A 23909-nucleotide genomic window follows, 5' to 3' on the forward strand; every position below is an offset into this window, starting at 1 on the left:
TGATGGATTTTGCTTCCTTCAAAGGATCAATCCTTTTTATCATGGTCAAAAGGGGGAAGAATTGCATTTGGTACTGAATTTGGTAGCTTGTTACCGTAAGTCTTCAAAATCTGGACCTTAGACTAGTTCTGTTGGTGCAACAGAATTTTGCTTTAATCAGCATCAAGTCCCATGCTAAAGCCCTCAGGAAAACTTGGCTGCATGTTCTGAGCTGCTGTTGCTTCTGTTTTCTGTTCAACCAGGGAAGCCCTGGCTTCGACGGTGAAAAAGGCTCCCCAGGACAGAAAGTAAGTTTGATGCATAAAAGACAACCTGCTCTGGGCCTGCGACATCTCACAAAGGTCAAATAGGAAGGCCGTGGTGTCCCAGGAAGGAGCACTTGTCCCCAGAAAGCCACTGACCACTTTCCCTGCATTTGCAGTGGCACGAACAGTCCTTCCTGCCAGAGTATTCGTAGTATCGAGCCAGATCGCTGACCTTGGTCCCTCCCACTGTCTCCCCATCAAAGTTTCCATCACTCAGCCCCCACCAGCCACGGCTTCTGTCCCTTCCAACCTCACACCCCTCCCCTGTGTCATTGTCACTCTTGGAAAGGTTGTTAACTGGGTGGCCCAGGGTCCATCTAAATTTTGGTACAGATTGACCCACACTGTGATTCTCACTTATGTGTAATGACAACCCAGTTAGTTATTTTTATCACGTGTTCCCCGGACAGATTTTTGGCTGTTTTTTAAAAGAAATGTTATATGAGAAATATATCATGAATCTGTATCAGATTTAGAATTGTCTGAGCACTAGGTTATAAGAGAGAGCACACATAGAAGCAGATTTTTAGGTTAGAGATCGGTGTATTTTGACCATTCATTATACTCTTTGGTTCGGCCCTGCCCTGGAACATACAGCAAACCCTCCCCCTCCCTTGCAGACACACACCCCACCACTGCTGGCAGTTCCTGGGTCTTGCTTCAGACAGTGCCGGCACACGCTGTGTGGCTTTACATGCCTGTACTTTAACAACAAAGGAAATGAATGTGTCTGTGCTATCCTGCCCTTGACTTTCCCACCCAGTGCACCCTAGAGACCGTTCCACATTAGCATGTGCATGTCTGCTTCATTCTTTTAACGAGCTGCAGTGGATTACAGTAAATGGACGCAACATATTTGCCTAGCCCCTCGAGGTTTCCCTATTTCCGACAAGCATGCAGTCAGTGTTATGGCACACACACCCATGCCCACAGGCTAGTATTGCCGTTGTTCTGACCTACTAGGTGCATAGAAATAGATGTTTTTTAAAAAATCAATTCAGCCTCAGAATCCTGATTCCATGGACTCCTGCTCATGGCGCCACGGCAGGGTGGTGGTGTGATGGCTGGAGACTGTGAAGGCTGCCCCGGTGGGGAGTTCTGCATGTTTGTCCTGGGACCACAGGTAGACTCGCCTCCCAGTTTGCAGTTCTCACCTCCACTGGCTCCAGGCATGGACCGTCTTGACCCAGTATTCTGGTTTCAACCACTTGCAATTAACACCAATCTTGATGACTTCTGAAACCTCAATTGGTCTTATTCTTCCCGTTCCCGTCTTTTCACCCAGAACTGAGGCTCGGGATCTGATGCCAGGCTCTGCCCTATTACACCTGACCTTTCATAACATTAGTTACTGATCGGAGTGTCCACAAAGGTCATTCACCCAGAGCAACAGCCACCCAACCTGCTCCCCGACCAAAAGGCGTACAAAAGCCAAGGTTGTAAAGGGCCAGAGGCTAACGCAGACACGAGTGTTCGAAAGTGGCTCATTTCTACCCACCCCAAATAATTAAAGCACTGCCATTAATTCTTTACCATGTGCTAGTGAAATCATAATGATTATTAATTTTTCTACTCCCAACACAAAGGAGGTGTAGTGTCTTAAATGCAGCTGGACAGAGCCGCCCCTAGATTCAGCGGTTGAGTTGACGAAAGACAAGATGCTCCGGAGCACTGACCACCTGGCCACTCCAACGGCTGTGGCCCAGATGTGGGGGTTGCAGGCTCACATCTTTGAACTTACTTTCTGCAGTTGCAACAACTTGGAAAACACACATCTTTCCAGTCAAGTGGGTTAAAGGGAGATAGTTTACTTGACTGTAGAGTAGGAAACGGGCAGGACTACGCAGATAACTCAGGCGTCCCGCCTGCAAGGGCCAAACTGCAGCTATGTCTGTCCTGGGTTACCCTCTGGCCAGGTGGCCATTGTTCCACAGCTGACTTTGGTTTTTTGATATAAAATAAAGCCAGAAACCAAAAGCATCTCCAAGGGGGTAACTGTGAACATAAACAGTGCATCAAGTGGGAGGCACCGAAGAGAATACATACTCTGGGAAAGGTTTTTCTTTCCTCTTCATGAACACAGAATTGGTTAGCCCTCGTTTCTACAGAGGCTAATGGAACTTCTATGAGTTCTAACCTTTTCTAAAAGGGAATGGAGAAGTGTGTTTTATGAATTTGGTTATCTTAAATTTTCTGAAAAATTAGAGACTGTTTCCCCTCCTTTTTCTAGGGGAAACCTGTTTTTAATAACTGAGCAAAAGATTTTCACAGCTAGAGTTATTTTAAAAAGTGTTCACTGAGAGCTGGTCTCCTTTGAGGAATACATGCTAATGGAATGCTTTTGAAAGTCCTCCGTCATCAGTAGGACGATGTGTACTATGTCAGGACTAGTCAGGACATCCGGGACGTCACATCTACACAGGTGTACCAGGTGCAAACCCAAGGGCATGGTCATGACGATGTGTAACAGTCTGACGTGGTGGCACGTGATTTCAGGCTGGGCTCTTGTACTGAAATCTCACTGACTTCTCATATGATAAATTCCATTTCATTTCTAGGCTGATAGAGTTTCTTTAAGGAGATGCTTTTCATGAGTCATATGAGTTATATTCAACCTAACTAATGCTCCCTCGGCCATGGAAATGAAAACAGGTGCAGTAAACAAATGAACGGCACAAAGATGAGGGAGGCATGTTCTCATTACTGAGGACTAAACTGTTCTTAAGTGCTTTGGAAATATGCATTTCCCTAAACGAGTGTAATGGTAAATTCTTTTCATCTGTTGCAGCCAGTCCCTGGGACTTCTGCCTGATGATTTTCCTTAACCGGGTTTAAGTCATTTCTACCCTTGAAAAATATAAAATCAACTCTGTACTTCTGAAATTCTATAATAAGAACTTCCCATAAACCATATATAGGACCTCACTGAATTCAAGTTAGTGATACGTTACTAAATTTGGGGGAGGGAGATGGGGAGAAAGGAATGAATACCTTCAAAGCACCTTATAATTATTCCTTCTAAAATAGACAGTTATCTGAATGTCAGCTTCCTGATTCAGTTTCTCCTAATGGTGAGCTCTGTGATGCACCTCTTAGCAGAAGTAGAGGCCTCAAAGCAGAGTTTTGGGGAACCCCGTGGAGCCCCCACTGGGTCCTTCCCAGGTACGGGCACCAGCAGGCTCTAGGTGGCCGCTCCACATAACTCCTCCTGCCCCACGCCCTGCCTTCCCACCCCTTTGCTGCATCTGCCACTGAGAAACACAAGGGAAGAGTTTATATGGTCATTTTGACTCGAGGTTGCAGACTACTGGGGTTCCAGGTGGCAGCAGTCTCGGAGGAATGTGGGCGCTATTTGATTTTCCCCTTTCTCCACCTGGTTTTACGTAATACCCACTTAATTTCAAACTGTTCAGACATATTTCAGAAATATCAGTGCTATCTTGGCTTATTCAGCAAAAGTGGGAAGCTATTGGTGTTCAGGGATGCTTGTTTCTGTTGGTTGATGTCACAGCGTGACTGAGTGATGCTTGGTGGCACAGGAGTGTAGATTTGAGAAATCCCAGGCCATCATTTGAGCCGCGTTGGTCTGTCAGCTCTGCCCACAGCTCGGACTGGATGCCTGGTCACCCACCTCCCCCCACCCCTGGTCATGGCACACTCTCTGAGGGCTCCTGGCTTATCTCCTGAGACGGCCTCTAAGTAGGACCTCATTTTGAGCATCACAGAAATTCCCCTGTGCTTTTGAATCTTCAGCTCCACCTAGTGTGAGAGCTACAGAAAGCTCTGCGTGGTTCACTGCTGCATCCCCAGTGCCTGGGACAGTACGGGGCACGTAGTAGGTGCCCAGCAATGCCTACTCTAAAACTGAACGATTGATGTGACAACCCATGCACATCGCATAGGCATTGTGAAGGGTCAAGTGTTTTCTAAAAATAAACCAACCACAAGCCCATCACAAAAAGCACAAAACAAAGCCCAACTCAGTTCAGTCTAAACAACATGACTTCCAGTGTAACTGCTCCTGGATGTCGAAATAGCCTCTAAAATAATCAGAGAACATGCATTTCTGATACCTTTGGCATCTGGCTTTCTGAATTTGGGGAGCTGCACCCTACCAACTTTTTAACACGGAGGAATATATTTCTATTAATAGATTATTAGAAAGCTTTACTCATCTATCCAGACACCTGCCGATGTGACTGTGATAAGGATAGCCTTTATCTTTCAATGGATGTTCAAGGGAATTGAAAACAAAACTTGTCGCGAGAGTTTTAATAGCTGGGTCAGGCTGTCAACACCCGACCCCACTGAGTAGTCAGAAAAATCACTAAGGTGGGGCAACCGAGCACCTGCCCCTCACAAGTGATCACGCGGAAGCAGAAGCGTCCTCCGAGAACGAACAGTCCCTGCTGAACAGAGGCGCGTGCGTGCAGCGCGGCTCCGGCTCTAGTAACTGGAGAGAGTCTGGGGGGCGGATGGTGGGTGCCACACCCCTAGGGTGAAATGGGACATTCACTGCACAAATGACCCAGTTTGTTCAACAACAAAGTGATGCTAAAAAAAAAAAAAAAAAAAAGAGGCCGGGCGCGGTGGCTCACGCCTGTAATCCTAGCTCTCTGGGAGGCCGAGACGGGCGGATTGTTGGAGCTCAGGAGTTCGAGACCAGCCTGAGCAAGAGCGAGACCCCGTCTCTACTAAAAATAGAAAGAAATTAATCGGACAACTAAAAATATATAGAAAAAATTAGCCGGGCATGGTGGCACATGCCTGTAGTCCCAGCTACTCGGGAGGCTGAGGCAGGAGGATCACTTGAGCACAGGAGTTTGAGGTTGCTGTGAGCTAGGATGACGCCATGGCACTCTAGCCCGGGCAACACAGTGAGACTCTGTCTCAAAAAAAAAAAAAGGAAGTGATGGAGGAACTATTATAAACGAAAAGAGAATTGGGGGACAGAGGAGACAAATGTTTTATTTGGACTTTGGCTCCTGATTCAAGCAAAGCAACGTTAAAAAGACATTTTTGAGACCAAAATCAGGAAAAATTAAACACAGACTGGGTTCACAAATTGAATGGATTATTGTTAATTTTGTTAGCTATAATGTGTTGCAGTCACTTTTTTAAGTTATCTGTTAGAGATTTTTTAAAAAAAAACTTGCCTCTTTTCTGCAGGGAAGCAGAGGCCTGGATGGTTTCCAAGGCCCTGATGGGCCCAGAGGACCCAAGGTGAGCCCCTTTGTCATTTCTGTCCTTCCTTAGAGAAGGAGGCATCCCCTGCCCTAAATGGTATGAGATGACTGAACACATGGCACCCGACCCTGGGCAGATGAGGTGGACAGTGACTTATTGGTCACACATATGCCCAGACTGGGGGGAGGATGCCGCCTGCCGTGCAGGCACCTGGGGCTGTTCTCAGGCTGCGCTCAGCACAGGCAGCCAGTAGGGCCTCAGGAGGCGGGTGTCGCAGGAGCAAGAGGGTGAGGGGCCCCTGGTTCCTAGGGGGAGATGACTTGTCTAAATAATGTTGTGGTGGGCAGGGAGGTGGAGCCATTCGGCTGAGGACCGGGTAGGGTGGGGCTGGTCCAGCTGAGACAGGAACTCGCTGGGTGGGGACAAATCTGGTGAGGACTTCAGAGCCCTGGGAGGCTCAAAGATGTCCAGGCAGCATGTGGAATGTTACGTCTTGCCAATACTGATGGCGTTCCCTCAGGGTGCAGCTGCACCATCTCCCAGTTCACCGGGGTGGGTCAGGTACCATTATCAACCATGTAGTAGTCTGAACTACAGAAAGCACAGTCTCTGGCATTTGACAGGAATGTCAAAATGGGATTGGCGACCACCTGTCTTGTTCTCTGCATCTGGCTAGAGGCTGGGATGCCTGGACCCACCACTGCTGCACGGTGGGCGCATTGCCCCAAGCACAGTCTGTGGTTCAGTTGCTCAGAATAGCTGACTTGCTCAACTGCTAGTACACACTCAGCATTATTCTTTGGAAATAAGCGTATTGTCAAAAACTCCAAAGGGCTATTCTCACATCCTCCTATTTTTCTCCTTCCTCTCTCTAGGGAGAAGCGGGTGACCGAGGACCCCCGGGACTGCCTGCCTACTCCCCGCATCCTTCCCTAGCAAAAGGTGTGTGTCAGTTTCCCCTGCATGGTTAGCGTCACATACACGTTTTCTCCTGGTACAGACACGGAGTCATGAACGTTTAAGACAGTTTTTCTAATCAAAGCAAAACAAAACCGAAAATTTTGTGTTTAGAACACAACCTTCGGAGAATCTCAGTGTCATGTACAACTTCCCTTGTCCTTCGTGGCGTAACAGGTGTCACGGGGAGACCATCATTCTGCCTCTGCCTGAGAGAGTGTTCACTGCCTTCCAAGTGAGACCCCCTCCTCTGGGGAATTCTTTTACTTCTATGTAACTTGTGCAAGTTGTGGTTTTTCTATCTGGACTATCACCAAACAGACCCAGTGACAGCAGTCCCAGCCACCTTGAGGTTCTTTCCTCCAAAGGGACCAAGATTCCTGAGCCCCCAGCTTGCCAGTCTGACACCTAGAATTGATCATAACCCATAATCTGTAAACAGTCATGTCCTCTCAAACTTCAAGGCAATGAAATCCCCAAAATTTTGCACATAAACTACCACTCCCATGATGCAAGTGACTTTGGGGTGTAAATGAAGGTTGTGTGTGTTGCAGCTGATGGCACACCTGTTCTTAAGGCTCAGCCTCCCAAACTGGTGAGATCATATGGAAGTAGGATTCTAATCCTGCAGTTATAGCACTGGGCTCTGACCTTTTAGAATGTGCATGCTTCTCAGTTAAAAAAAATGTTTCAGCACCCCCTTCTAATAACCGTGTGTGTATGTATGTGTGTGTTTATATATGTGTATATATGTATGTATGTACATGGTAACTTCTCCATGTTACAGAAAGCTCTGCGTGGTTCACTGCTGCATCCCCAGTGCCTGGGACAGTACCGGGCACGTAGTAGGTGCCCAGCAATGCCTACTCTAAAACTGAACGATGGATGTGACAACCCATGCACATCGCATGGGCATTGTGAAGGGTCAAGTGTTTTCTAAAAATACAGACCCCCTGACATTTTCTTCCTAAATCCCATGGATCATTTGACTCACCCCCATCGCGTGTCCAGGTGTCGAGAATTCACTTTCCTGCTTAGGTGTGAGCCAGCTGTGCATGTGATAACTACTTTTGCTTGTCTATGTCCAACGCTGGTGAAAATACAGAATGGAGCAGGCCCCTGGGCATGCCTCTCTGGTTGACACGGAGCCATAGATGAATATTTTCTGAAATCTGTGCTCCACCCTGTGATGTGCCTGACCGGGAAGGGGCACCCCACCTTCTCATCCACAGTGTCCATACAACGACCAAGCCCGAAACCCGGCTGAAACTGTGGGGCTGTCTGACCCAACTCACTATTAGTGATTCTGGTAAAATGGAAATACTCACTTTGAGACTTTGGGAATGTAATTTTTGAATTAATGTTAGCAATATTTCTTTTGCGTTTTTCAGAAATGTCACTGACTGAGAGCCCAGTTTTCATTCAGCTCTTCCTTTTCACCGTACTGTCTTCCTGGGACTCTCACTGGGAAGACAGGTGGTTTTAAAATTCATTTTTTTCCCACAAGCGGATTCAGAAACGCCAGTTGCCGTCTTTGCTACCTGACAACATTCCGGCATTACTGGTGAGCCGGAATGCTGGCTGAGTTGCTTTCCAGGGTTTCTTAGGGTCAGAGCTTGACTAAAGAGCAGATTCCCTGAGGGAAAAGAGGAAAATCCATGTATCTTTTACAACGTAACGTTGCATGAACTTGTCAAAATACAAAAATGAAAGATGAGTTTGTGCTAAAAGAAATGATTCCAAGGTAACTAAAAATAAAAGTAATCTTGCTATTCTTCCGGGCAACTGGAGTCTATGGTTTTAAACTTTATCTTGTCTCTTTTTATTTAATCATAGTAAAGGCTAACATTTATATAGTGCTTACTATGTGCCAGGCAGTGTTCTTAGTTGTTTCTAATTGTACTTTTCAATTTATCTACTTTAATGACCCTGTGACGTGGGGATGAACAGCAGCCTCGTTTTACTGAGGGAGAAATGGAAGCTCAGGGCAGTTGAGTGCCTTGCCCAAGGTCGCGTATGTAAGAAGAGAAGGCGCGATATGCAGCTCCAGGCCGCCTGGTTGCGGCACAGGGCGTCCCATGAGGGAGTCGCAGGTCCAGTCCCTCGTGTGTACAGTCCAAGTAGGAGGCCCAGCAACTCCTCTCCTTACTTTAAGGATATGCTTTTGAGATTAAAAAATTGAAGATCACATGCAGAGTGATGGATTTCCTAAAAAATTACTAATATTTACATGTTAAAACATATTTTCTTCTCTTTACCCTCATCTTTCTCAATTATATTCCAGAAAAATGTGCTATACAGTAAAGTATTGCTGTTTACACAGCAAAAGAACTTGGCGATGCCACGTTGCATTTGCTCTTTGGGGATGACAGTTTGTGAGAGCAGCCACACACACTGTTCATCTGGCACACAGTGAGGGGAAGAGGACTTTGGGGCAGAGAGCTGCCTCAGGGACGGAGCTCCCCCGTGCAGGCCTCCTGGGACCGCGCCTGCCTGGGGCACGGCAGGGCTTCTAGTCAGATCGTTGCCTTCTTTCCTCACACGTTGGGCTCCCGATTTCACATTAACCCTGCTGCTGGGGACCCGGCACTCCCGCCAGAATCCTGCCAAGTGCAGTCAGTGTGGCTGTTCTCCCCCACCCTGGACATCCTCTCCCCATTTGCAGAAGTAAGGCTCTTATGCCGTCTAGACCATGGCCTCAGGGGAGTCGAACGCACCTCCAGTGTTTAACACTGAACCTCCACACACAGCAAGGGCACAAATGTTACCTACTTCTATTTGTATTCTCTGGGATCCCTCAATATCAGGTTTTTCCCCAAAATAATCCTCCCCTCCTTCGAAAGCTCCATGTATCTTTTTGGCATGCCAGACTGTTTAATATCTGTAGGAATCTTGTACCACCCCTGTTTGACTGTGAACAAGCTCCTTGCAAACAGAAACCACCTGTATATTAAGCATTTTACCCCCCACACACACTGTGCTCACACCATGTGCAGGGTAGTTGTAAATACTACTCAGTGGAAGAGTGAACATCTGTCGCAATCTTGGACAACAGTCTTGTTCTTCTTGTCTCGGTTCCAGGTGCCAGAGGTGACCCAGGATTCCCAGGGGCCTATGGGGAGCCTGGAAGCCGCGGTGAGCCAGGAGACCCTGGCCCCCCAGGCCTGCCTGGCACATCCATCATAGATGAAGGTAATGTGGTTTCATGGTACCAAAGTCTAAGGCCAAAAGTACTGCCCTCAGGTCTCAACACAAACCACCAAGCCTTTACTGACTACACAGCTATTTTGTTGTTTTTGTTACTTTTTCTCATAGATTAGCCTTAGCAAGCTCTAGGGAGTCTTGCGTACATGGTTTGGATGTCTTCATGGAACTGTTGCACATATGACAATAAGTCCCCGATTAGGTTAGATTGTGCCATTGAGGAGTAACTCACACGATTCCGTTGTGGGTTGGGCAAAGCATAGAGGATCATCAGATGTTGTTGCCAAGTGCTGGTCACAATTATCAGGCTATTATTTAGGGGGCAAGGAGAGGTGCCTTTTTAAAGTAGAAAAATCATAACGACATATACCAGCGGCATCTACCTCTTGCATTATTGATGGGACTGCGAAGCTGCTAGTCCTGCCAGGAGTCCCGTGGACGCGAACACAGACGCACCCGGTGGATACCAGGAGACGCGTGCTGATGAATGCTGTTGCATTTCAGATGAGAAGCGGGGCCTGCCGGGTGAGATGGGACCCAAAGGCTTCGCAGGAGACCCGGGCGTCCCTGCACGATACCCAGGCCCACCTGGAGCAGACGGAAAGCCGGGGCTCCAAGGACGCCCCGGGCCTGCCGGAGAACCTGGACCAGATGGTGAGCAGAGGGGAACTCAAGGGAGGGTGCGTCCCGGTGTCCAGAGAAGCCTGACCACAGCCAGATCTTATTTGGTTTTTCTGCTAAATAGTTCTGTGAACTGATCCAGTAGGACAGTGGCTTAGGGCGTAGTGGATTTGGGTAGGTTAGGGTATAGTGGGTACTCTCTGGGGTCCACAGCCTTGGAGGCCTGTCAAGTATCCACAAACCTGTGGCTATCACACAGAGAAGTTAGGATGCTTCAGCAAAACACCTGAGATGTGGAGTCTGGAAATGGGTGTGGGCTGGAAAAGGTGCTCTGGTGTCTGGGTGATAAATTCCGGGCACCTCCTTTCAGGGTGGGGCCTTGCCCTGGGCTGGCAGCCTCTCTCCTGTGTTTCACCAACCACTGTAAGCAGACCTGATAATCTGTCTCCCTGGCTGCTGCTTTTTGCAAAATAGTTTACTTTAAATTCCCTGACATCACCCCCATCATCTCGTATAGCTCCTGTCTTCGGGGAGGAAGAACATCATTTTTGCTAACGGGTAGTGTCAATTTCAATTAAAGGTCAAATTCAAAAATTTGTGTTTTATTTTATTTTGGAAGGCTAATTCTCTTTGCCATTTCTAGAAGGAAAATTGTTGGAAGTATTAGAAGGATATCTCTACGTATTTCCTCCATTAAAAGAATCAGTAGTCACTTCTCTGCTTCTTTCTTATATTCTATAGTAAAATTTTACTTAATATGGTTCTACTTTCCCATTTTTTTCCGACTAGAATAAAACAAATATTCCCACATTCTTTTGAAAATTTTTAGATACAGATATTTCCCTGCATCATGAATTCGCCAAATAGTTTGAGCAATGTTACCGTCACTTTTTTTTTATTATCCTGGAAATAATATTTATTACTATGACAGCTGTGATAAAAGCTAAGTTTCTATGAGCATTATATTTCCTAAGTAAATGTTATCTTTTGGATTTTCCTTTTTTGGAACAGAACAGGAGGTGTTAAAAATAAAAGCACAAAAATATGTCACTTTACAGAACTGTGACTAAAGGCTAACTTAGCCATTGTTCCTGTAACTAAATTCCATTTTGATAAAGACACAAGCACATGCCATCTTGTCTTATAAATCTTGCTTAGCAAGTCTGGGATTTACTAATATAAGTCAACTGCAAACAACTTATTTCTGATCTACCGTATTGTAGACCGAGGAGGGAATTTATAAAATAGATGGAATGGTATCAGTTACATTTTATCAACTAAAAATTTTAAAATCATACAACTTAAGTTCTCTTTTAAATATATCTTACCCACGTGAGACACGTTGTTTCCAAATAACCTTTTTTAAGCAACCTTTTGTACAAAAAGTAGCCAGCCACAATGGCCTTTTTTAAATGTGTGTGTGTTTAGTCGTAATTTAATCTCAGCGACCTTGATTCCCACAGAGTTCTTCGCGACTTTTTCCTTGGAATGAAATTGTTGGCTTCTTCTCTTGTTAACTTCATTTCCTCCTATTTTATGGGTTGCTACTGATGAAAACCAGAATTTTTAGTCTTTTGCAATTCCTGTAAAAGCAAACCATGAGGATAGTTTTCTTTTTGGGTGAAATATTTTGCTTACTCCTATTTCCAGTTCAGTTAACTGAATCCAGGGGAAGTTCCATCCTGCTCTAGAATAAGTTGAAATGAAATATGCCTGTTCGTTCATCCATCAGCCTTTCCATGGAAATTAGTTTCAAAACATCTAAGAGGCGCACCTCTGTTCTGCAGGACTTGTTGGAGATTATTAATATATTAGATAAAAGGAGAACAACAGAGGAATGATGTCGTATTACGGCAGCCGCACTGTGCCTTTTTGGCTAAATTTGCAAAGCATCTGATACTGACACTATAAGGAACACCCACGATCTCTTTGTCCTGGAGAGTGTGTCCCAGATTTTAAATGCCGACATCCCTGAAGTGTGTGTGGTTGAATAACCCTACCTCTGATGCTACGCTTCCCGTAAAATATCAGGAGGGGTTAGAGACGTAAAGTAGAGCCCACAAATCCATGATTGGACCAAGACAGCTGCTGACCTGGCCACCAGTCACCACCGCAGAGCCCCGACCCCGGGATGCCTGTGTCTCCGGCAGCGGCAGCCTCTGCGGCGCAGGACACAGCAGCGACACTCGCTTCTCTTGCCCTCCTCATAATCCCACTGCCCGCCCCATCCCTCTGACCACTCTCTTTCAGGCTCCTTTGCAGTCTCTTCCTTCTTCTTCCTCCACCCATCCCATAGACCTGCGGTACCCAGCCTTTTTGGCACTAAGGACCAGATTCATGGAAGACTATTTTTCTATGGACTGAGGTGGGGGTGAGGTGTCTGGGCAGGGAGATGGTACGGAGCTCGGGCCAGGATGCACGGCCCATTTCCTAACAGGCCACATGCATGGGTACTGGGCCGCAGCCCGGGGGTTGGTGGCCTCAGCGGTAGACGGTGGGGTTCCTCGAAGTCCAGTCTCACACCCTTCTCTCTATACTCTCTCCCTGGGTAAACCCGCCATTCGTGGAAACACAATTTCTACTCCAGTCACTCTAATTCTGTCTCTAGCCCTGTTCTGTATTCTGAGCTCCGCACACATAGCTGTTAACCAGATGCTTAACCAGATGCTTAGTCAACACTACACACACGTCTCACAAACACCTCAACCTTTGTCTGTGCAAAATCGAACTCCGAACCTCCTCCTCCCCACCACAGTCCCCTTCTGTGGTCCTCACCCACCCCCACAAAGCCAGGCGCCGCAGCAAAGCCCTGGGGGACACTCCAGGTACCCGCTTGCCCCACCCTGAAGCCCTCTCCTTGTCCTGGTGAGTCTTCCTCTCGAATCCTGAATCTGTCCCTTCCTGTCCCTTTCCCCACCTTCACCCTAATCCAAGCCACCTCGTGCCTAGTCTCCTGGAGTGGACAACCCACCATCCCTTCTCTCTCCAGGCGGTCATCCACACGTAGCTTGTGTGAGCTCCCTCCTTGAAGCCCTTTCGTGGCTTCCCAGTGCCCTTGAGATGAAAGCCAAGCCCAGCCCCTTGGACCCCGTGGCTTGGCAGGACCTGTCCCCTCCCCTCATGCAAATCTGTCCTTTGCTTACCACCCTCCATCATTGACAGGGCCTTTGAGACACTCTAATCCCCTCCCAGAACATTCCATCCCGATCCCTGCTTTGGGCTTTAAGTGTCACTTCCTCAGAAAGGACTGTCCTGAACCCCCCGCCCTCCGCCAATTTTAATGGGCTCGTCCCTGTCACTTTCTCTGACAGCTCCCTGTTCTCACAGCAAGGGCCACAGTTTGAAAATCTATGTTTGTTTGCTGATGTGTTTGATGTGTCTCTACACCTAAGCTGTGGGTTTCATGAGCATGTGTTGGTTTTGTTTCCAGTTGTATACACACAGGGCTGAGCACCTGCCTGGCGTGGCACTGGTGCTGGATAAATGTTTGATCAATGAATGAATGAATGAATGAGTTATATTAAATGTGAGACCAAATTACATGGGACAAATATTTATTGCCACCTTTCCATAAATATTTGTGCTTACCTAGGAGCTTGCTGATATTCAAATTCTGGTGCTAATTTTCCAAGCAGACAGCTAAAGTTTTAAAAACGTGGCGTTTTCCTCTCTTTCCTGCTTTCTTAGTGACCTCAGTCTCTCTTCCTCCCAGGTACCATGTGGTGTTTATGGCAGCATGCATTTTAATTTTCTGGGAGGAGTTTTATTTGCTTGTTGGAGCTATGACCCTACTAGACTGAACAGTGAGGAGACAGAATGCTCCAGGGGGCACGTGTAGGTTCTGCATCCAGCAGGGGCTTTTGTGTGCTGGAAATGTATGGCTCTCTTTTTTCCACAAGGTGGCACCCTTCTCGAACGCAACACCAAGAACTGTATTGGCACCAAGAGCGCGTACTTTTTACGCGTCACCCACCTGAGTACCCCTGCCTGGGTCACTGAGCCCTGCAGGAGATGGCAGGACTTCTGAAGGGCCCTGGTCCTTGGTAGTCGGGAGAGACTCAGAAGGGGAAGGTGGAGTTCTGGACTGTGCAGTGAGGCTAACCACACCGAATCCAGATTGGCCACAGAGATCTTCGCTAGTTACACTAAATCTGTGCGCGTGCGCAAGAGTGAAACAGGAAAGAGTATGTGCACAGAGGGGCGGCATGCACACATGCACCCAATCCCATTCCAGAAACAAAAGGACAAAATGGGAAATGGAATAGAGCTCATCTTGATTCTTTCTTTCTTTCTTTTTTTTTTTTTTTTTGTCTTTCTGGGGAACCAGAAGTATGTGGTAGTCTTGGAATCCAAGTTACGTGGTAAATGAATGAAAACCTTTCTTTGGACTCAATGTTTATCAAAAGCAATGATTTTCATCTCTATACTTTAATGGAAAAGCTAAATTTGCAGACTCCTGTATTTCTCTCCAACCCTGAAGGCTATGGCCACAAAGCAGCCTAAGTTTCTTTCTAAAAGGATGTTTTGGGATGGAGTCAGAGTTGACAGACCATTTGGGGAGACTTGGCAGACAACCTTGCCAGCGTTGGGTTCAGCGAGACGTTGGTCTGACCATGGTGTGCTGACGTCCTCTGCCTGTGGGTCTTCTCCTTAGGTTTCCTGTTTGGCCTCAAAGGAATAGAAGGAAGAGTGGGCTTCCCTGGGCCCTCTGGCTTCCCGGGGACCCGAGGACAGAAGGGATGGAAAGGTAAGGATGCGTGGGGAGCTGGAGGGGGCCTTCCTGAGTCACCTCGCCCTGCAGAAGGTTAACTCCATCGCCATCTGCGTGGGCACACCTGAGGGCAGGCTGCAGGAGTCAGGGGCCCAGGTGGCACCCAGGCATTCTGTGGGTGAGCCACTGTGCGTCCTCTGGGCCCTGAGTCCTAGGGGAGCTGAGCCTGCTGCCAGCACGCGCTCCCTAGCTGCCTGGCTCCCCGGTGCAGCCGTGGCGAAACCGGGGAAGGAAGGTCAGGTATATCTTCCCTGCTCACCATGACCTTGGCGTCCACGGCCAGCGCTCTTGCCAGGCCACCCTCCCTGACAGCTCCCTGGGGCTGGCACCGCCCCTTGGCCCCCAGGCCCGGCTGTGGCAATCCCACAGTTCCGGCCACTGGAGGTTCCTCAGTGTCCTTGAGAGTCCCCTCAACTCTGCCCAGGCCTCTGTAAGTGGTCCCAGTTTTTAAGTATCTTCAGTAAACATCAGAGTAGGATTCTCAACCCGAGGAGACCATGACCAAACACTTGAGTAACTTACTACGAGCCTCACTGTCGTCATCTGAGAAGTGGGTACAACCACCCCCATCGGGACAGAGAATGCACGTAAAGTGCCCAGCACAACATCCAGCCGGTGTTGCCTCCTGGGCCCACCCCTGCTCACCCACCTCACACTCCCTCCCCTGCCATGCTCAGAGACCACTGTGTAGCAAACTCCAGAGCAACCAGCCTCTTCCTGCCCACAGGTGAGGCTGGGGACTGCAGATGTGCAGAAGACGATGAATTCGTCCGGGGTGTTCCAGGACTGCCAGGACTCAAGGGCTTCCCTGGTGTCAATGGGGAGCCAGGCAGGAAAGGCGAGCCAGGAGACCCTGGGCAGCACGGCATCCCCGGGTTCCCGGGGTTCAAGGTGAGAGCGCAGCGCCACCCCATGGCCGGTTTTATCACAAAGCTGTGAGATGCCCTAAGGCTCTCCCCACCCGACCCATTCCTAGCTTCTATCTGCTAAATTAACTCAGCTTTAGACCATCAACACTTGTGTAGCCAAGGGGTGGAGGTACCTTTCGGAAACACCACGTGCTCCAGCGTGCACTTTAAGAACCTTCACGTGGGGCTGAGAAGTGCCGCAGTGCAGGGGAGGCAGCGGCAGCTGCTGGAATTAACCTGGAGTCACCATGTGACCCAGAAATGCCACTCCTAGGTGTGTCTCCAAGAGAATCAAAACGTACATCCACATAAATACATGTGTACCTATGTTCAGAGTGGCTAAAAGGTGGAAACAGCCCAAATGTCCATCACTCGATGAACGGATAAACTGAATATGGTATTAATACAACCATGCAATGGAATATTATTCAACTGTAGGGACAGTCCTGGTACCTGCTGCAGTGCGCGTGAACCTTGAAAATACTATGCTAGGTGAGAAAAGACACACACGAAAGAAGAAATATTATGTGATTCTGTTCATAGGAAATGTCCACAATAGGCAAGTCCAGAGACAGGAAGTGGATTGGGGGCTGCCGCAGGTTGAGGGCAGGGAATGAGGAGTGACTGCTACCGGGATGGAGTTTCTTTTTCATGTGATAAAAAAGTTCTGGAGGCCGGGCGCGGTGGCTCACGCCTGTAATCCTAGCACTCTGGGAGGCTGAGGTGGGTGGATTGTTTGAGCTCAGGAGTTCGAGACCAGCCTGAGCAAGAGCAAGACCCTGTCTCTACTAAAAAATAGAAAGAAATGATCTGGACAACTAAATATATATATAAATTAGCCGGGGATGGTGGCACATGCCTGTAGTCCCAGCTACTTGGGAGGCTGAGGCAGGAGGATCGCTTGAGCCCAGGAGTTTGAGGTTGCCGTGAGCTAGGCTGACGCCACGGCACTCTATACCAGGCAACAGAGTGAGACTCTGTCTCAAAAAAAAAAAAAAGTTCTGGAATTAGATAATAGGGATGGTTGTACAACCTCGTGAAAATACTAAAAATCACTGGCTTTTTTGCTTTAAAACAGTGAATTTTGTGGTATATGAATTGTATCTCCAAAAACAAAAATGAAGAACTTTCAGCATTTTGAATGTAAAGCATATTACTTATTGAACATTCACATTTGGTAAGAATTGATTTAGCATTTTGTGAAGGCTTCTTTAGCCCAATAAAAAATGCGACCACAATTTCCAGGTAAATTGCAAATTTACTTTGTAAGAATGTATGAAACTCCTGCCATGGGTTCCCTATATGTGCCGGCTAAGCGGCCTTTATTTCAAGCTTTCAGGAAAGGTCACCTGGAGTAGATCTTTCTTCCGTGGCAGGTTTTAGCTAACCAGAGATTTCAAGGCAAATTTCAGATGTAGGCAAAGAAATTATACTTTGGGTGTTTTTTTTTCAAAACTTAAAAAAAAAACCTCAGAAGATTTACAAAGCAAAAAGTCCACTATTTCATATATTCAGCAGCAGAGAAAAAGATTGCTCAGGACACTTGGACAAGGACATCTGAATGATCCGACTCACGATCTAACATCTCAGTGGAGGAGGATTTGCAGCCACACGGCTGCTGGTGGGGAAGGTCGAGACTCTGATTGCTTCGTGGCACAGGAGCTTTGCTGGTGAAAGCAAGATCCAAAGCACCTTGCTGCTCCATGCCCTAAATTTTCTCAGAAAACAAATGGGAAAATCCAACAAGCAATAGTAGGTGCTATGTTTCCCAGTTTAAAAATGATACTATCTCTAAATCATGGTTGTCTAAGGAGTAATAATTGCTCAAGTGTTCAGAAAAAGTGCATGTTTGAAAATTGCAGACTTACTAATGACAAAGCTAGTAGGATCTTCTGTTGTTTAAAAAAACGATTGAATGTTTCCTAGAAGCCAAACGGATCCCATTCTGTGCACCTGAAATGTCTAACATCTTCCAAGTGTATGTTTCCCAGTTGTATTTTAATATCACACATCGACCACAGGACTTCTGTTCCAACACCTCTGGTTGTATTTGGTGTCTCGCATTTAATTATATGTTTATGTGTCTGGCAACCCCAATACAATAAAAATTCGTGAGACAACTTGGGGTTTTTCGTTGGTGACGGTGGTTTTTAAAATATTTGCACAGCAAGAGCCTGGCAGAGTGTTTAAAGTATGGGAATGGGTCGATAAATTCATCCGGGCATTTGTGTACCCAACACACATTTATTGAGCACTGTCTGGGTATAAGATGCTCTCCTGGATACGAAAAGAATGTTGCCTTTTTCTGCAAAGAACTAAATCAATAAATCAAGTATCTGTGGAATTTTCTAGGAGAAAGGAATTCATAATCACTTGTAACATTCCATTTAATTAAATCAATGCTAAAAGTTTCCATATTGTTGGAAATAGCATCAACCAGGATATGCCAAAAACTAGCGCATGGCACATATTAAAATACAATCCTGAGCCATTAACCTGCTCATTTCCACTTGTGGAAAAAGCTACACTAGATTTTATAGCCTAAAGTTTGAGTGTCCCTGCAACAAGGTTCTCTGTAAAGTATGTCCTTCCCCCCAACCTTAGCCTCAGTTTAGAAAACAAATTGTCTATTCATCACGACTTATTTTTCTCAATATTAAATTATCGCAAATTCTTGTCCTTTGTACTTGGAGGCCTGTCACCTGCTTGGATTCTAAATGACAGTAGTTTAGAGTAAGCCACCTCAAATTTGGGATCAGTGCTTCTCAAAAGTGACTGAGTGTGTGAACCCCGGGAGTTTGTGGAGACGCCGTTAGAATTCATTTGCCCTGGCCTGGGTAACTGATGCGAGTTGTGAGTTGAAAGGTCACTGTCTTCTCAGATGTCCTAACAGTTGGAAGGAGAAAGAAACATCTTTGTGCTGTTTCCACAGGGAGCCCCTGGCAATGTTGGCGTGCCTGGGCCCAAAGGAGCAAAGGGAGATTCCAGAACAATCACAACCAAAGGTCAGTTCTTCTGTGGCTACACAGTTCTTGGCCCACGGAGCCTTTCTGCGGGTGCGCCACACCGTATGAGTGGACTCACGTGCAAATTCTTTCCCAGGTGAGCGGGGACAACCAGGCATCCCCGGTGTGCCCGGGATAAAAGGTGATGATGGCCTCCCTGGGCGCGAGGGGCTCGATGGATTTCCCGGCCTCCCAGGTCCTCCGGTGAGTGACCGTGAGCTGCGGGGCAGGCTCAGCCTCTCTTCGGGATCATTTGTGTTCTTGAAAAACCTGAGAAGCAAGTGGTATTGGCCTCAGCACTGGACCAACCCAGCATAGGCCAGGACCACCCTATTTGTAATGAGCAGAAATCGTATTTTCGAGGAAATAGTTAAGTTGGAAGCCAAGCCCAGAGTGAACATTTAAAAGAGTAAATAAGTATTTCTCATGGTGCAACACAGAATGAGCCCCCCAAAACATACACTCTTCCAAAGAGTGGTGGAACCCTATTTTTCTAGGATAAATTTTGAAATAAACAATTTTGTTTTTGCAACACGCACACCAGTATCGAGCAAGAGGCTATCTAGTGACCTGCGGAGACCCCAGCGAATCTCCCTTCCTGGGGAGGCTGGGGCGGGCGAGAGGCGGCCGTGGAGCCGCAGGGACGGGACGGCCATGCACAGCCCTTCCTGTCAGCAGCCCCGAAGCTCTCTGTGCTCCTGACTCTGCAACATGTTTCTCTGGATTGCATTTTATTTGCTCCCTGCGGTTATCAAGCCTGTGCCTCTGTCAGCTCTTTGTGTTAGGTTCCCGGGGCTGCTGTAACAAAACTCCTCAGAGAGGAGTGGTTAAACACAGAAAGTTGTTGTCTGCAGCCCTGCAGGCTGGAAGCCTGAGATCCAGGGGTCAGCGGGGCTGGTTCCTCTGAGGCTGGGAGGGCCTGTTCCTCCCGCCTGCCTTGGCTGCAGACTTCCCCCCGTGTCTCCACACGCTCCTTCTCCACGCATGTGTGTCTCTGGCTCCCAGTCTCCCCTTTTTAATGGAGACGAGTCATTGGAATAGGTGTGTGTGGTGTGTGTGACATGTGGTAAGTGCGAGCCTTGATTCATGATGGTGACAGTGGCCTTCTCTGGTGTTGGTGGCTTATGAAGTCATTGGTGTCCGGAAGGACACTCATCCTGGCTGTGTGTGGATGTGCGTTTGTGTGTACGGTTGTGTGGATGTGGTAAGTGTGAGCCTTGACTCATCACGGTGGCAGTGGCCTTCTGGAGGTGGTGGCTTGTGACGCCATCGGTGTCCAGGAGGAGCGCACCTTTCTGGTGTGGGGTCGAGCGGCCCCCATGGCGCCAAGGGCTGGCTGCCGTCCCCAGCTGTGGCGCGGGCTGCTCCTCTTTCTCTGTCCCAGAGTGGCTCCTAAGAGCAACCCACCCACAGCTTCCCCTTGGCAGTGCTGCCACCACTCCGTCTGCCCTCCCCAGGGCCCCACCATGGTGGCACTTTCATTCACAAGCCATGGGACAGCCACGGCCTCTCTCCTTCTTGACCCTGTCATCACTCTCGATGTCCAAGGGGCACGATGCGCTCTCTGTCTAAATTAGCTTCCTTTCCTTCAGATCATCCCTTGTGACCAGTAGACATGTCACAAATGCTAAATTACAACAAAACAATGTATTCCTGCCCCAGTTACCTAAGTCTTAACAGTTCTGCGGAAATCTTTTGTGAATGAAGGTCCGGGCTGACGCAGGGCAGATAGTGGGTGGGAAGAGGGAAATCAATGCGCGGATCTGTGTGCACGCCTCTGTGTGCTGCTCACGGTTGTCACACGCGGCCACCAACTCCTGTGACTTGGCCACACCATGACAATCGGTTCCCATTAATCTCTGTTGTCTTTCTGTTCTGTATCCCTGGCACAGAACTCCGGGAAACCGGGAAAGGAAAGTGGGAATTAGTGGCTATCTTTTCTGTCTATATATATTTTAAGAGATAAACTGAATTTGCACACAGGGCGATGGCATCAAAGGCCCCCCAGGGGACCAGGGCTACTCAGGAGCACCTGGAACTAAGGGTGTCCCAGGAGAGAGGGGCCCCCCGGGCCTGGGTTTACCGGGCCCAAAAGGCGAGCGCGGTTTCCCTGGAGACGCCGGATTACCTGGACCATCAGGCTTCCCGGGTCCTCCCGGCCCCCCTGGAACCCCAGGACAAATAGGTATGAGGAATCCTCCGCTCCTCTTCCTCGGTCGCGAGACAGCGTCGGTGCTGCCATATCGCTGCTCTCCCCCCCAGTGTGCGGACTCCCGTGGGTCTGATGAGGTTGTTCTGTTCTCCACATGCACATATGACGCCCCAGCCGCAGGGGCTCGGGGCCCCCCACCAGCCTCCTCCCAGCAGCTGCTCCCTCCAGGGCCGAAGTGACGGAGGCTTTGCACAGAGGTTCCCGCCCCCGCCAGCAGCACACACCACACGCCACACACACCCCCTCACGCACCTGCATGCCCCGGGATGAGCCACTGACTTCCAGTTGTTCCAGACTGCCTCACTCTTGCCTTGTGTCTTCCCCCAGATTGTGACACCGGTGTGAAAAGGCCCATTGGAGAGGACAGACAAGAGGCTGTCCAGCCAGGTACTGCGGGAAAGACAGGGGCTTTAGAGTGTGCTTAAAGCTGTCCAGATGCCAGGCCCCTCTGGAAAACATCCGGGTTCCTTTCTCGGGACACTGGGCTGGGCCAGTTTGCACCCTGTGATGTAGGTAGCAGAAAAAAGAAAGCCAAGGGTCTTGGAGATGCTCCATTCAGGGGTGGTAGGAAGAGGAGGTGCCAGCAAGGCCCCAGAGGAAGGCTTTGTGTTAAGTAGGTTGGGGACAGGGCCTTGCAGGCCGGAGGAGGGCAGAGAGGGTCTCAGGGGAGTGTGAGTGCTGGCCCAGGGGAGCTGCCGTGGAAGGTCAAGAATGGGGAGGTGGGAGGGCCAGACACACAAACCACGAACGTGTGACGGCACCGTGACAGGCTGGGAGCACAGGGGAGGTGGTGACCCAGTCAGAACCACCTGGGGCTCAGAGGTGAGGAGCACACTCCACTGACAGACATGTCAGACGAGAGAGGCGTCCACACTAACGGGACCCGGTCTGATTCCTCGCGGGCTGAGGCCGGTGCCCTACATGGGGCAATGAGCCGTTTGTCAGCACAGTACCTGTTTGTACTTGGCTAGACTAAATTTGCGTTTTACGTTAATATTCTGATTTCATTGCACAATGAAATTAAACTTTTATTTGCATCAGAACCAGGATTAATTGAATCACTAAATTACTCTGATCGTAAGATGGTGGCTGGTTCGCATGGCTGATGCTTTTGACCTTGCCCTTCCCCAAGACTGTGAGACTCCACATTAGAGATGGCCAGGCTCATCCTTTCTCCTCGCTCCCCAGGTTGCATCGGAGGCCCCAAGGGACTGCCCGGCCTGCCTGGACCCCCAGGCCCCACAGGTAACTCTCGGAGGGAAACTGGAGAGAGCCCAGCCTTCCTCTCGTTTTCCTCTCTGTCCGTCTTTCCCCTGGCCCTGCCCTCCCCACCCACCGTGGCCGTGCCCAACGTCCTACTACAAACTGGGCACACTCCGCAGGGAGCGGACCTTTTTCACTCACTGCTGCAGAAAGATGCATCTGACACTCAGCGAGTCCAGGCTCGAAGAGGAAATTCTACCCTGGGTCTCACGGGGACACCCGCGGCGGCAGAGACTGAGCCTCCTCTCCGTGGCTGGGAGGGGTGTGGGGAACGTGCCTCTTTCTGCATTTTCATTTTACGACTTTGTACCCAGAGCCTACGGGACAGGATTCTTTCTTTTGGGTTTTGATTGACAGGAAACAGAAATACAGGCAGCTAGCAATTTTGTCTCTAGCGTCTGGGGGGAGCTGGGCCTTGCTGCTGGCGCAGGCCGATCTCCCCCAGGAAAGAGCTCGTGTTGGGGAGTCAAGGCCGGTGTCCAGGGCCACCGTGCCCTGAAAGCAGGTTCTCTCCGACTGGAGTGTCAGGAGTGCTGCTCGAAGGGGTGGCCCCTTGAGTTCCTCCTCCTCAGCCTGCGACAGGGCAGGGCAAGTGCCTTGGTCGCCCCACTGAGGAGGCAGTGGGATAACTCAGTGTTGAGAGACGAGACACGCAGCTGGAGCTGATCTCCTTGTTCTTTCTGGACTCAGTCCTCACCTATGCAGGAGGAATAAGGAACAGTACAGGTGTTCTAGACTCTTCCTGCTTCCCAAGATGCCCCCAGTACCTCACGTGACCTGCTGTGGCTGAGGCCCTGTGTACACTGTAAAGTGATAAACCAGGGTTGTGCAAACAGCCCTCAAAGGTAGGAAAGCAGGCTGATGTGTCCTGTGTCCTGGACCTTCAGGGCATCTTCCGAGTGCATAGTAGTTGCAGGATCTGGGGACAATAAGACAAAGTGCAGAGTGTCATTTGCACTGTGAGGCAGATTTAGAGCCCCTCGTGCTGGCTCTGAGCCCTGAATGTGTATCTTCCACATCTCATCATCCTCGTGGTACCTACTCCCAGCTCTGGTCCCGTCTGTCCGTGGATTCCGGCAGCCGCTGATGCCACAACCCCCAGAGCAGTGACGGCTCCGTGGGGAGGGAGCTGGGGCTCAGGGACAGTGGGGTCATTTTCAGCAGCAGCTGCGTGGAAGCAGGGTCCCGGGTACACATAAAATGTGCGGGTGTGAGGGCAGAGGCTTTGCTGAGTATGTTTTGACGACACTAAGCTTCCCCAGATGGAGGGTTAATGAGACCTCGTGTGTTAATGAGATCGTATGCTGAGGAGACAATGAGGTCTTAATGAGATCATGGATGCAGTAATTTCTGGTACAGACTGAGGCTTAGTCTGTAAGGTGATTATTCAGATGTGCAATGAGCCTACAATTAAATGTGAAAAAAGCAATATTCTTTTGATGTTAGCAAGGCAGAACCAGCCTTCTCCCTCTTTGC

At 48.8% G+C, this 23909-nt stretch overlaps 1 protein-coding gene across 1 annotated transcript in view; it reads left to right on the forward strand.

The window, feature by feature from the left end:
* Positions 1-23909, forward strand: part of COL4A2 (collagen, type IV, alpha 2) — a 176939-nt gene that overhangs the window by 116304 nt on the left and 36726 nt on the right. Inside the window, exons 16-27 of the mRNA XM_012637946.1 lie at positions 243-287; positions 5475-5528; positions 6368-6434; positions 9531-9641; positions 10158-10307; positions 14929-15021; positions 15773-15936; positions 18886-18958; positions 19056-19162; positions 20942-21143; positions 21498-21557; positions 22359-22415. Of these exons, the coding sequence (XP_012493400.1) occupies positions 243-287; positions 5475-5528; positions 6368-6434; positions 9531-9641; positions 10158-10307; positions 14929-15021; positions 15773-15936; positions 18886-18958; positions 19056-19162; positions 20942-21143; positions 21498-21557; positions 22359-22415 (1183 nt within the window). The remainder of the gene's footprint in view (positions 1-242; positions 288-5474; positions 5529-6367; positions 6435-9530; positions 9642-10157; positions 10308-14928; positions 15022-15772; positions 15937-18885; positions 18959-19055; positions 19163-20941; positions 21144-21497; positions 21558-22358; positions 22416-23909) is intronic.

Source organism: Propithecus coquereli, unplaced genomic scaffold (assembly GCF_000956105.1).
Source record: "Propithecus coquereli isolate 6110/MARCELLA unplaced genomic scaffold, Pcoq_1.0 Scaffold125, whole genome shotgun sequence".
NCBI lineage: Eukaryota > Metazoa > Chordata > Mammalia > Primates > Indriidae > Propithecus > Propithecus coquereli.